Source organism: Panthera tigris, chromosome C2 (assembly GCF_018350195.1).
Source record: "Panthera tigris isolate Pti1 chromosome C2, P.tigris_Pti1_mat1.1, whole genome shotgun sequence".
In the NCBI taxonomy this organism is placed as follows: Eukaryota; Metazoa; Chordata; class Mammalia; order Carnivora; family Felidae; genus Panthera; species Panthera tigris.
The window spans coordinates 54,186,268-54,200,474 of record NC_056668.1 but is presented as its reverse complement, the minus strand read 5'-3'; the positions used below and the strand labels follow the sequence as shown (position 1 = coordinate 54,200,474).

At 38.1% G+C, this 14,207-nt stretch overlaps 1 protein-coding gene across 7 annotated transcripts in view; it reads right to left on the bottom strand.

Annotated features, from left to right (window-relative positions):
- The window catches only part of BBX (BBX high mobility group box domain containing), a 282,646-nt gene that overhangs the window by 13,361 nt on the left and 255,078 nt on the right, over positions 1 to 14,207 (bottom strand). For 6 of the 7 annotated variants that reach the window (XM_042999122.1, XM_042999121.1, XM_042999123.1 and 3 more), the window contains 2 exons: positions 8,206 to 8,295; positions 6,796 to 6,855 (listed from right to left, as the gene is read on the bottom strand). In XM_042999122.1, the coding sequence (XP_042855056.1) occupies positions 6,796 to 6,855; positions 8,206 to 8,295 (150 nt within the window). The remainder of the gene's footprint in view (positions 1 to 6,795; positions 6,856 to 8,205; positions 8,296 to 14,207) is intronic. The other variant, XM_042999126.1, reaches the window with a different exon arrangement.

Here is a 14,207-nt window from a genome sequence, read left to right as displayed (position 1 = left end):
AGGACACTGAGATTAATTAAATATGTGCTTCTTTTTTATTTTTAAGTTTATTTATTTATTTTGAGGGAGAGAATGTGGGGGAGGAGTGGGGAGAGAATCCCAAGCAGGATCCGCGCTGTCAGCGCAGAGCCTGACACGGGGCTCGATCTCACAAACCATGAGATCATGACCTGAGCCGAAATCAAGAGTCAGACACTCAACTGACTGAGCCACTTGGGCTCCCCAGATATGTGCTTCTTAAATTCACAGTTATCATTGGGACATTTGCTTTCCATCACCGGGTTGGACTGATCAGAAAAGAAACTGTGAGGCCTGACCTTCTTTTACCCGTATAGAATGCTCAGGAAGGACGTGACAGACACTGGTGACGCTAGCATGTAATGAAACACTCTGTCACTGAATTCTAGAAGCAGGGAAAGTGCTCAGTGAGATAACTTAACGAAGTACCACAGGGCAGCAGGGCTCCTGGGAAGGTTTACTTTAGCTTCTCCAGATTCTAACTGTAATCCCAGTAAGTCACTCAGCAGCACACTCTTGTACCTAAGCGTCACTGCGTCAAGAGTGAGAAGCACACTTGCTCCCAGCTCGGCCAGGCTGGGGGTGCCTGTATCCCTTCTTATATCCTCATTTCTTCAGGAGTTCATTCTCCTCACTCCCAGTTTAACAGTGAGACAAGTAGGGGCGCCTGGGTGGCTCAGTCAGTTAAGTGTCCGACCCTTGGTTTTGTGAGTTCAAGCCCTGTGTCAGACTCTGCACTAGTGGCACGGAGCCTGCTTGGGATTCTCTGTCTCCCTCTCTGACTTTCCTTCACTTGTGTGGTCTGTCTCTCTCAAAATAAATAAACTAAAAAAATAAAATAAAATAAAAGACAAGTAAATGTAGATAGGAGTACAGCTTTTAAGAATATATACACGTAGTCCAGTTTAGCGATTGGAACTTTCTTTACTTTTTTAAAATTCCAGTGGTCTAAGGGCTTTTAAGCAGGGAAGGGAGGCATCTTTCCATTTTAAAGCCATCCAATCTCTTAAGACAGGCACAGAAACAGTTTCTGACAAAGAGGGGAGTGTGGCTCTAGAAGTCAAGGTCTGACATGACATGCTTGGTGCAAACTGAACTGGAGGAGGAAACTGAAGGTGCTGGTCAGCAGGTGGATCTGGAGGTAGACCTTGGAAATATAACAGTATGTAGGGCACAGGAGGGAAAGAAAGCTAAAAGAAGAGGAGGAGAGCAGAACGAGAATGATTCAGGATGTGAAAAAATGCACATGCTGGCATAAACACTTGCATAGGCTTCACTTAACAATTTTCATCTAGGTCTTTAATGAGGTTAGGTACATCCCGGAGAAAGGAGGGCTATGAATTTGTAAGATCTTTGCCCTCAAGAGATTGATTCCAGGTTTCCCACTCCAAAACAAGTGGGAAATCATCTCAATTACATCAAAAGAAAGGATATAAGGCAGAAATCATACCATGATTTGTGGCTTGGCCTTACCTCAATATAGCATAATAGATGGCTATGTGGGGAACTGGCTTAAGATAATAGTTATTAAAAAGAAACTACTTGGCATTGCTCCCAAATATCTTTTCAAGCAAGTAATCAAAAATTAGGAAAAAGGCTCCTTTTACATTATAGATCTGTACCCAGGAAACAGTCTTGGTGTATTTATACTTTGATAATTAGCTTACCATAGGCCAGTGCTGTTATGTATCTTAAGATTTTTTTTTTTTTAGTTTAAACTTCAATAAAAGCTGCCACCAAATAAAAGATAATTTGTTTAGAATGCTCCAAGGAAGAAATATTCCATGACTCTTCATTAGCCTTGAAATTCAAAGCCTCCTATAGGTATAAAGAAGCTACAATCTGAGTTTACAATGAGCATAAATAGCCTCTATTAGATATTCACAAGCTTCAAACTTTATCTAGTTTCTTATCCAGATCCATCAGTTGTCCCTTCCAGTTAGAGGGGGGAATCTTAATCACCCCTCCAGTATGATCACAACATTATAGACGGCCCTTCCAGAAAAAGCACTAACCTCTTCCCTCTTCTCCTTCCTAGGAAAATCTAGAACTTGTGGAAATAAGGATGTAGCAGGGTTACAAAGATGAAGGGTGAATTACATCAGAAGAACTGCTTACAGAAAGAAGGAACCCAGGAGGTCAAAGAAAAGACCAAGTGGTTTAGGAAAAGATGAGCTAATTTCTACACAAAGACCTGGATTCTACTCTTGATTTTTTAATTTACTAACTGCAGAACCATGGGTCTCAGTTTCTTCATGTACAGATGGAGGTTGGTCTAGATGAGCTCTAAAGCATCCATCAGCCCCAAATTTCTTTTCATGTGCTACCCAGAACCAGGGGCCTAGGCAGCCTCAGCCAGCTCCAGAATCTTAAGGTGAGGGATAAGTACACCCTTGATAAGGACAGTTAGTTCTCTTGCTTGTGGTAAACCTTCAAACGGTTTCATTTCTTTTCAGTAGTTGCTCCATTTCCTATATATTCCAGATGAATGGGTAAAAACACAGTAAGAAGCCAAGGGGATGGCTGTAGAGGGATTGCAAAAGGGAGGTAGAGTAAGGCCTAAAAGCAGACTGGGACCAGGGGAAGCTCAGAAACCAGCAGACAAGATGCCAGGGGCATTGAAGGGAGACTGGCCAAGAGACACGAACAATCAAAGTCCCAGAGGTTGGTGTACTAGGACACAGAAAAGGAGTGAATCAGGTTGCAGGCCAACTGGAAGAGGCAAAATGTGAGAATACACAGAAGATTCTCAAAAATCCCCAAAAAGGAGGCAATGTCACCTTTCTAGATATTGTCTCCTCTAAACTTAATGCCAGATCAGGAAGCAATCATGGGGCCTGCAGATCATCCACATTTGAAGAGGTACGTGATGAGATCTTGTTAGAATTTGGAAAAGGGAGTAAGGGTGAGTCTGCCCCATGCTTTGACCCAGGAGCTACCTATCCGCAAAACATCCTGTGCTGTCTGGAGGCCAGGACCAATGATACCCTTCAGGGTCAGCACTCAGAAAGAACTCTATCCTAAGAAGAAGAATTGGGGAAGGCAAGTAAGGCTAAGTCAAAGAAGTGGTTGTGCGGGACACGACAGTACATCTGAGCCCAGCAACGTTAGCAAAGCAAAGGAAGGCCTGGTGGTGAGAGACAGGAAATGGAAAAAGCTCAGAGAGAAAAACAGCCTGAAGCTGAGCACCAAGGAACAGCAAGCCAGTTCCTTTTTTGTCCTTTCTGCCAGACTAATGGAAATGTGAGAAAAGAAAGGCTTTTGTCCTCTAAAAACAAATTAGTCATTTCTCTTTCGGCTTGTAATTGAACACACAAACCTACCCAAGCACTGCAAAACAAGTCCACAGGGCTAGTTTTTACACTCCACGATAATCATTAACACACTTGGAGCGTATCATCTGAGAGAGATAATGTGAGCTCACTCCTGGAGCAACATGAGGAATGTGGCAATAAGAGACTGTCTTGTTTTCCAAACTCTGCTCCCAAAATGTGGGGTAAATTTTTTGAGATAGCAGCACTGTGCTTGTACTGAACCTCAGGAGTCCACCAGAGTGCTCCAGAGTCATGAATTCACATTCCAACGAGGGGGATCAAACTTGCATTGAAATTATTATAGCCAAATCTGGAATCTCACTGCCTTTGGTTGGCCTCCCTTGAGTTGAAAATGTAGTCAGATGCTGAATGGAACACAGAAAAAAGAATCAAATGAATGAGCCTTATCTAAGATCCCAGGAGACCTTGCTGGAGTTACATAGCAACTCTTTTGAACTTGAGAAAAGAGATCAAGGTTTGTCTGAGTGTTGTGGATCATGTTTGAAAATTTAACTCTAAATACTTTTTCTCCCCTGTAATCGTACTCATATACTGCAAAGGGAACTAATCTTGAGATTTTTAGTCTAAGGTTCGAGTTGTTTTATTTTTTTCCTTTTAAGATGCCATTTATAATAGCATCATCTGAGCCAAATGAGGGGCTCAGGTATGCCTGAAAATCCCAAACTGTAAGCCGCCAAGGTACTTTAGTGGAAAGAGTGCTGGTTTCTTCCTTTCCCGCTTATGTTGGTCAGGCTTCATTTCTTTATCATGTATTTGGGGCTAATAAGCCCTCCTGAATTCACTGGGGCTCCTGCCAAGATTAGTTTTAGAAAAACTATTGTGAAAGCCCTCAGGAAACTATAAAGTAATATTAAGTATTAATTATCATCATCATTATTATGACAGTTAGAAACCTCCAGCTTAAGCATGAGCATTGGACACCGTAACTTGGTAGAAAGATAAACACAGTGGCAGATACAAGTCACCCTGGTTTATCTGAAAAGTTAACCTTTAATTCTAGGCTGATAGGCAATCTTTTTTTATGATCTGCAAAAGTTTCAAGAAATGGCTTGGTGATTTTGAATTTTAAAAGCATAGGGGAAAATGCTTAAAACAGATTATAGGCTTAGCATTTAAACGGCAGATGTGATTTCTAAGCACCTAAAGATTTCTGATATTTTGGGGAAAAAATGAATTTTGGGAAAAAAGTTATACTCAGCATGATGCCAAGAAAGCATAGTACACTTTAAGTCATCCCCTCTGAACCAAAGTCTGGAACAGCTCACAGCTGCGTGCCCTCAGTTGAATGAACTAGTATAGGCATCAGCTACGAACAACTCATGTCTAACCTCTGCCTAGGATGGCCAACATGTATTAAAATTCTCCCAATTAACAGTTTCATCTTCCGTCCTTATGTATTTGTACTCTCCCAAGGTAAAGTTTTAACAAGTAATGGTATGACCATAGGTGAGAGAGGATGAAGTAAAGGGTCTAGATAATTCACAAAGTACACAGTCACCACCTGACCAAGGAAATACAGGGGAAGGTATGAAAATAAATAGCCAAAAAAGGTCACTTTAAATTATTGGTAATTTCTGATACACAAACGGATTCCTTTTTTCCTGGCCACATAAAATGAACATGCACTCCATGCCAAGCAATTTTCAGTGCATGTTCTTCCAAGTTTATAATGTATTCATATACATTAATGATAAATATAATAGCACCAATAATAGCTCTATTCCCACTAAACCCTTGGGACTGCCTAGAAGACTGAAATTGATTTACTTTTCTGCCCCCTATAGGGCAGAATTAGGGCTGCAGAATAAGGTAACTTTGATCAACCCACTTCATACCATGGTAATAATGCAAGGAGGAGTGGGGAAAGGACATCTGAGGTTGATGTATTACTACCTCTCATCATTCACCCCAGCCCTAAATACATGGATCACACACACACTTGGTACCCATACGGAGAGTGAACCTAGTGAGGTTAAACACAATTTGTCCCGCTGAAAACTGCTCTGTAGTGTCAGATCTAAGACTAACACCCAGGTCTCCTGATTCCAATCTGATTCATTCTTTCTACCACAATGCATGTGCTATGATACCATGTTCTACATGAGACACGGTTTCATTCTTTAAAAAAGAAAACATTTAGAACAATATCATTCCAAGTAAAGAGTAATATGGTCTTAAGTGCCTCTTAGACTTCTTTGACTGTTCCTCAGTGCCTTACATTTACCAAGTGTGAGCAGAATATATCTTTAAAATACACAAGAGCTAATACATATCACATTTTGGATGTTAGCATTTAATGCTGAGACCAGCACAACAATTCACATTTGACTGTGCCAGCTAAGAGCACAAACAATACTCTGGAGAGGTGGTGAATGTGAGGTAACAGGTCAGAGAACAGATACACTGCTGGCAGTTTTTGTAAAAGTGCAAGGACATAAAAGCAGACATCTGGCTCATGTGAGCTGTGCCTACCGAATGCAAACAATTTCATGTTTGTTATAAACCCAAGTTTGAATATTTTTGAGAAATATCTTTAACACATGAGTGTTTTTGATAAATGACTTAGGCCAAATGTGCATTTTAATTTTCTTCTCTCTTTCAGGATACAAATGAGAGTGTATCTGGGAATCAAGAGATGTGGACTTCTTCATTAAGTTCCCCTTTCTGGTCTTAAGTAAATCAAAGAGGTTGGACTTAACGAGCTTTAAGATTGCTTCTAGGTTTTAAATGAAGCAACTCCTGATTAAGCGCTACCAAAACGTTCAGCTCCTTAAAAATGGCTACAATGGAAAAAAAAAAAAAAAAAAAAAAAAAGAGGAATCAATGGGAAGAAGAGGACAGCTACCTACACATCACAGAAATGAGTACTCACCAGAGGGTTCAATATTTAACAGAAATTAGGTACACATCACAAGTAAATAGGGCTGTGGGAAATTTTGAAGTAAAATCTGCACCTAGGAACTGTAACGTTATGTTAATCAACATGGAACTTTCCTTGGCTATCCATAAGCCTCTGGAGCATTCATTAGAACATATTTAGGGGTACTGAGAGGTGGGCTGGGCAAAGTTCAGGACAGGAACGCTGCTGACATGCCCACGTCCAGCCAACCAGGAAAACCCCATGCTGGCTCTATTCTGACTCCTGTAAGCACCTGCCTGCAACATGAATGCAATATTGAATATATTTAATTATGGAAACTCTAATTTCTGGTGAATGTGGTTCAAAGTTTTAAGTGCCCCCCTTGACAAATTAAGCTCCACAGGACACACTGCCTGACCCTTAGCAGGGTCAAAAATCTGTCAGTTGATTTGAAAATTTAAAACAACACAATTATGAGCCCTCAGGTATAGTGCCGTTGGCTGAGCCTATATAAATTATGCCTTTTTAAACCTTTCCAAAACAGACTACCCGAAATGATACAAAGGGTATTGTTTCTTTTACCTTCTGTAGGGTGAATGGCATCCAAGAAGAGTTGCTTGTTTGACCATTTATCCCCACTTCCTAAAAACAAGGAGAGAAAGAAAGTGAAACTCTATTCCCAGGATAGACACATACACTATAAAAATAAGACTACACTTAAGAGCTTATATAGGACACATTATCACACAAATGAAGCAGAGTTTTATTTTAACTATTTAATTTTCAAAATGACATTTGCCAACTAAAATAATCAGGCTATACAGGAAATGGATTAAAAATAAACAAATTCGCCTTTTATGAAATCACACTGCTGGATAATTTCTATGACTTTAAGATAACTGAAGATTAGTTCAAAGGGAATGATAAAAGCCAACATTTTTACCTGAAAAGTGATGTTTCTCTACTGGAAGCAGAGAAAAAAATAGTAACATACAAAACTAAGAGGCTAGAGTGGAGGTGAAAATAAAACCCAAATTAAGTAAAAGGTTACATATAGGAACACGGAGGCACATATGTCTACACATGGAAGACAGGTGCATTTTAAGCCTCATTCCAGAAACATAAAAGGCTTCACAAGTGGCCATGCAAGTAGAATGCAAATGGGCATCAGATGAGTAGGCTCATAGTCACGAAAGTAACATGCAGGGCGATGCTAAAGAAAGCCTAACTTCCAGGCCACGTGGCTGTACTGAACCAGATGGGAACATTGGTCTTTTGTGTGAAAGAATAGGAGTCCTGAACTATGAGAAGGCAGAAATCTTCAGATGAGCCTTGAAGAGGTTCAAGGGCCCATCAAAATCATAACAATAAGATAGATGCTCACAGTGAAGAGATGGTGGAGGGCAATGTGTCTCTAGTGCCCTCTGGAAATAAGTTATGTGACTGAAGGGGGTGGGAAGAGTCTGGCAAACGAAGTAATATAGATTGGAAAAAGATAGGTTACGACTTAGGAGTGGAATCCTCCTGGATAAGAATCCTCAAGGGTCGGAGAGAGTACAGAAATGGTGGCACTTTCATATGAATAGGGAACTCTTAAGGTTTCAGGAGATAGGAAAACGTGGTCCTGCTTTGATGGCTGCCAAACATGAGAAAAACAAGAAAAGTCAAAGAAAATAAGTGGATAAGAGCTCAAGAAGACTAAGTTACAAAATGCACCAAATACGGATGAAAACAAAGCAATTTTAGGATTCATATGGAACGCTGAAAATAGAGACATTACGGGATTTGAGTAGGAACCCAAGTGAAGGAGATCTCTCTTTGCAATTAGCTGTGGAGTCTAGAAATAATGAATATGCCTGCATTAGGAGCCGATGACACTGAAGCAAGCCAAGGGGAGGAAAAGGCAAAGGTGGTGCACAGAAGCGTTACTCAAAGATGGTTCACAATGGAGGTGGCCAAGAAACCTTGATGGAGGATGGAAGGCACCAATACCTTTTTCCGGAACATTAGGCTTCTCCTTTTTGTGCTTATATTTGCTGACAATTTTGTGGAATAAGTTCTTTTTCTGAGACTGGAAAGGACCTACAGACAATATTAATATAAATATATTTTAAATTCACAATGTTTCATAAAACAATACTGTGTGTTCCTCAACAATTACACCCTCCTCCCACCTATGGTAGAAGCAAACTGAGTCACAAGAAAGGTCATCTTGCATATTTTTCTTTACTCATAACTAGTGCTCAACACCCTTCCTTAGGCTTATTTAAAACCCGGTGAAATTTTCCTTAGCAATATATTGGGCAGAAGCCCCTAGTAGGGCTGGGACTCCTTAAGCAGAAACTGCAGATTTAGTGACTAGAGACAGACTACAACCCATAATAGCACAGTAGTTGTACTCTTCAATAAAGATTTAGATTCCTAAATCTAAATATCATGAAGGAAAGGATGGCAGGGGCATTTCTTCTCTTCTTAGAAACTGGTTTTCATAGTAAGAACAGCAATTTAGGACAATAATTGGCATGTTAGCATCAGATAGCTTTCTAGCCTTTTCTGTGGTTATTTTAGGAAGAAAACCTGCTTTAAAGATAGAGAAATATTTGCAAAAAAAAAAAAAAAAAATCAGGGCGGGGAGGGGAGTCTCAGATTGTATCTTTGTTTTCTTAAAGAAAACAGAACTAAGATTTTCAATCACCAATCGGAAATGTCAACGGCAGCACTGACCTCCCCAAAGCAGGTTTCTTTCTATACCCTCTGCATATTCCTATGTGAAACGGACTCAAAACATTTTACATAACTTCTGTTTGCTCATCTGTAAATGGGGATAACGATAGTGCCTAACTCAAAGAGCTGATGTGAGGATTTAAAAAGTTGGAGACTCTATAAACTGCCCCTGTTGCACCTACCCACCTGCCAATATCTGCACCCACACATGCTGCCCTCCTGCCAAAGGCAAACTATCTACACTCCTGCCTAAAGTATACAACATGCTGGCTTTTATGTTTGCACATATCTGCAACTGTCGCCAATTTTAGATCATTTTTACCACCTCAAAAAATCAATCCCATATCCTGTAGCTACCTATCACCCTTCCCTATTTCTGCATTCCTTCTACCTCTAAGCAACCACTAATCCACTTTCTGTCTCTAAAGATCTGCCTATTCTGGTAACCTCATATAAATGAATCATGTAATATGGTCTTTTGTGTCTGGATTCTTTCACTTGGTATGTTTGCAAGGTTCACCCATGTCATAGCATGCATCAGCATTTCACTCCTTTTTAAGATTGAATAGGACTCCACTGTGTGGATTATACTACATTTTGTTTATTCACTCATCAGTTGATAGATATTTGGCTTGTTTCCACCTTTTGGCTGTTATAAATAATCCTGTTACGAATATTCACATATAAGCTTTAGTGTGGACATGTGTGTTCATTTCTCTTGGACATAGAATACTTAACCAGTGGAATTGCTAGGTGATATGGTAACTCTATGTTTATAAACCTTTGGAGGAACTGCCAGGCCCTTTAACATCCTTACCAACACATTGTTATCTGTCTTTGATTATGACCATCATAAGGATGTATTTCTCTCACTGTAGTTTTGATTTGCATTTCCCTAATGAGTAATGATGTCAAGCATCTTTTCCTGGGCTCACTGGCCATTTGCATACCTTCTTTAGAGAAATGTCTATTCTGATAATTTGCCCATTTTTCAACTGAATTTTCTTTCTTCTTACTGACGCATACAGTTCTTTATATATTCTAGATAAAAGTCCTTTATCAGATATGTGATTTGCAAATATTTTCTCCCATTCTGTGGATTTTCTTTTCACTTTCTTATTAGTGTCCTATGAAGCATAAAAGTTTAAAATTTTGAAGAAGTCCAATTTATTCACTTTGTATGTGGTTATTCAGTTCTCCTAGTTCCATTTTGAAAAGACGATTCCTTTCCCCCTTTGAACAGTCTTGGCTTCCTCACTGAAAAACTGTTGACCAATGATGTACAGGTTGATTTCTGGGCCCTCAATTCTATTCCACTAACCTATATAACTATGTTAGCACCATGTTGAATTGTCTACTGGTTTTTGTAGCCAGTTTTGAAACTGAAAAAATTTTGGCTATTCTGAATTCCTCGCAATTCCACATTAATTTTAGAATCTCTTATCAGTATCTACAAAATTAAACTGACATTCTAACAGGGGTTGGGTTGAATCTGTGTATCAATTTGAAAGAGTGTTTCCACCTTAATAATATTAAGTCATCTAATCCATGAACATGGGATGTTTTTCCATTTATTTGTCTTTCAACAATATTTTGTAGTTTTCAATTTGTTGTACTTCTTTTGTTAAATTTATTCCTATGTACTTTATTCTTTTTGATGTTGCTGTAGATGGAATTGTTTCTCCAATATTTTTAGATTGTTTATTGAAACTGTATAGAAATACAACTGATTTTTGTATAATGATCTTGTACTCTGCAACCCTGGTGAACTCATTCATTCATAAGCTATGGTAGTTTTCTAGGGAAATCCTTAGGTTTTCTATATAAAATATCATGTCATCTGTGAACAGAAAGAGTTTTACTTCTTCCTTTCCACAATACAGAAGCCTTTTGTTTTCTTTTTCTTGCCTAAGTGCCCTGGCTAGAACCTCAATTATGATGTTGAACAGAAGTGCTGAGAATGGACATTCTTGACTTGCTCCCTACTTTAGGGGGAAGCATTCAGTCTTTCATTATTAAATATGCTGTTTTGGGATTTTTATAGGTGTTCTTTAGCAGGTTGAGAAACTTTCTATTCTCAGTTTGTTGAGTATTCTCATTAAATGTGTTGGATTTTGTCAAATGCTTTTTTTCTACATCTATCAAGATGATCACATGGGTTTTTTGTTGTTCTATTGATATTGTACATTACATTAATTGATTTTTGGATATGCAACCAACATTGCATTCTGCAAGTAAAATCCCATTTGGTAATGGTGTATAATTCTTATTATATGTTGCTGGATTTGGTTTGCTACTATTTTGTTAAGGATTTTTATGTCCATTATTTTGAGAGATAGGATCTTGTAGTTTCTCTTTCTCGTGATATCTTTGTCTAGTTTTGAGATTAGGGTGATGCTGGCCTCATAGAATGAATTAGGAAGTGTTCCCTCTTCTAATTTTTGAGTAGGTTTGAAAAACTGATATTAATTCTTCCTTGAACATTTGGTAGAATTCAGCAGTGAAGCCTGGGGTTGGTTCCCTCCTCTCCCAGGTATTTTTGTGATTACTAAATTCAATCTTTTTAGTAGTTACTGTTCTATTCAGACTATTTCTTAAGTCAGTTTTGCTAGAGTTCTTTCTAGGAATTGTCTATTTCATGTAGGTTATCTAACTTATTGGTATATAATTGTTCATAGTATTCCTTTATAATCCATTCCATTTCTGTAAGATCAGTAGTAATGTCCCCAATATTATTTCTGATTGTAGTAACTTTGGTCTTCTTGCTTTTATTTTTATTTTATTTACTTATTTTTTGTTTAAAAAATTTTTTTAACATTTATTTATTTTTTGAGAGACAGAGAATGTGAGTGGGGGAGAGGCAGGGAGAGAGAATGGAGACACAGAATCTGAAGTAGGCTCCAGGCTCCGAGCTGTCAGCACAGAGCCCAATGAGGGGCTCAAACTCATGAACAATGAGGTCATGACCTGAGCCAAAGTCAGATGCTTGCTTAACCGACTAAACCACCCAGGCACCCCTAGTCTTCTGTCTTTTTTAATTGGTCAGTGTAGCTAAACATTTCTCCTATTTGTTGTTTTTAAAGAACCAGCTTTTGGTTTCATTGACTCTCTATTGATTTTCTATTCTTTATTTAATTTTATTATGTCCTCTCTCATCTTTATCATTTCCTTTCTTATACTTTCTTTAGGTTTAGTTTGCTCTTTTTCTTACAATGTTTCAAGGTAGGCTAGGTTGTTAATTTGAGATCTTTCCTCTTTCTTAGCATATACATTTAAAGCTATAAACTTCCCTCTAAAGCATTGCTTTAGCTGTAGCCCATAAATTTTGGGATGTTGTTTTTTCATTTTTATTCATCTCAAAGTATTTTCTGATTTCCTTATGAATTTCTTCTTTGAATTATTAATTATTTATTTAGACTTATTGAGTTATTTAGAGTGTATTGTTTAATTGCTACATATTCGTGAGTTTCCCAAATATTTCCTGCTGTTGACATTTAATTTCATTCCACTGTGGTCTGAACACGTAATTTGATTACTTCAATCCTTTTAAATTTATTGGTTTGTTTTAAGGCCTAGTATATGGTGCATTCTAGAGACTGTTCCCGTGTTCACTGCAGAAGAATATATATTCTACTACTGATGGGTGGAGTGTTTTATATAGAGGCACAGCTTGGAGATATTGCAGGCTTGGTTCCAGGCCACCGCAATAAAGCAAACATCGCAATAAAGTGAATCAAATTAATGTTTTGGTTTCTAATGCATATAAAAGTTACATTTACACTATACCATAGTCTATTAAGTGTGCAATTACATTAGGTCTACAAAAAAAGCACGTATCTTAATCAAAGGGTATCTTATTGCTAAAAAATGTTAACTATTATCTGAGTTGTAATCACTGATCACAGATCACCAGTGTGACACAGAGACATCAAGTAAGTAAATGTTAGAATGCTGATATACTTGACACAGGGTTGACCCAAACCTTCAGTTTGTAACACAACACAGTATCTGCTAAATGCAATAAAATGAGGTATACCTGTACTTTTTTTTAGGACTAGTTAATGTTACCTGTTCAAGTCTTCTCTTTCCTCGTTGATCTTTCGCCTAGTTGTTCTATTGAACCTACTCTTCCCCCCCCCCACCCCCCACAGCATGTCTCACCTTCTAACACATTATATGCTTTGTTTTTTGTTTATGCTTGTTTACTACCTGGTACCCCTGCCATAAGGAACCACCATGGCAGCACAATCCTTTGTTGTCATTCGCAGATATATTCTACATGCCAGAATGGTGTCTAGCATATGACTGGTTCTGAATAATACTTGTTACATGAACAAAGTTCTTAAACCACTGGCTGGCACAAAGTAAAAGCTCAAGAAATGGCAGTTGTTGCTATTGTTACTGATAACAGAAAGTTGTGCATTTTTTGATGACTACACCAAGCCATCCTTTTTAAATAACCACAAGCAAATACTTCTGAGTTAGCCGGTGGTGGTTTGAAATAGAAATAGAAAATGTCTTGTTGACTTTTTTTTGGGAAAAAGTGAGCAAGAAGGGAAAGAAAATAAATTTAACAAATATAAAAAATATATATCATGTGTACGTAGTACACTAATATTACAGGTATTCTCTATAATCCATTTGCAATCACTGCTTTACATATTTTATACAACCTAGGAAACTTCAGGCTGGTGCCCTGAATGATACACAGATAATCACATAAAACAGAAGTGGAAGAATGCAGAAGAACAATTCTGAGACCTCCTAGGACCATAAGGAGGGATGGAATGAGTTAGGGAAGAAGAAAAGGATACATATTTTCAGACCCAACCATACTCAGAGAAATCTAAAAAGTACAATTTAAGGATAGAACTAAAGATAGCAGTTGTCAATTTTAACATGAGAAAAGAACATCCAGAGTGATTTGGTACATAGAGGAGCTTCTGTAAACTTTTATTTTTAAACTTCCTTGCTCCTAGCCATCCCCCAAACTATAGCTATAAAATAAAACTAAGTAAATGACAATTTCATATAAAAAAGAAAGTGACAAACTTGAAGGGAGTAATACAGAAGATATAATTGCAGTCACTGGGAAGCAGCAATTTCAGAGTCAAGAAGTGAACAATTTCTGCTCACCACGTACATATGTGTGGCATTTTGTCTAAAGGAAAGAAAGCCAAAATTTGTAATAAACAGCAAAAATAAGGAAATTTATTACCATTTTCCCCCTCAGTTAATTATATTAATGCAGAAACATACATGGAAGGAAA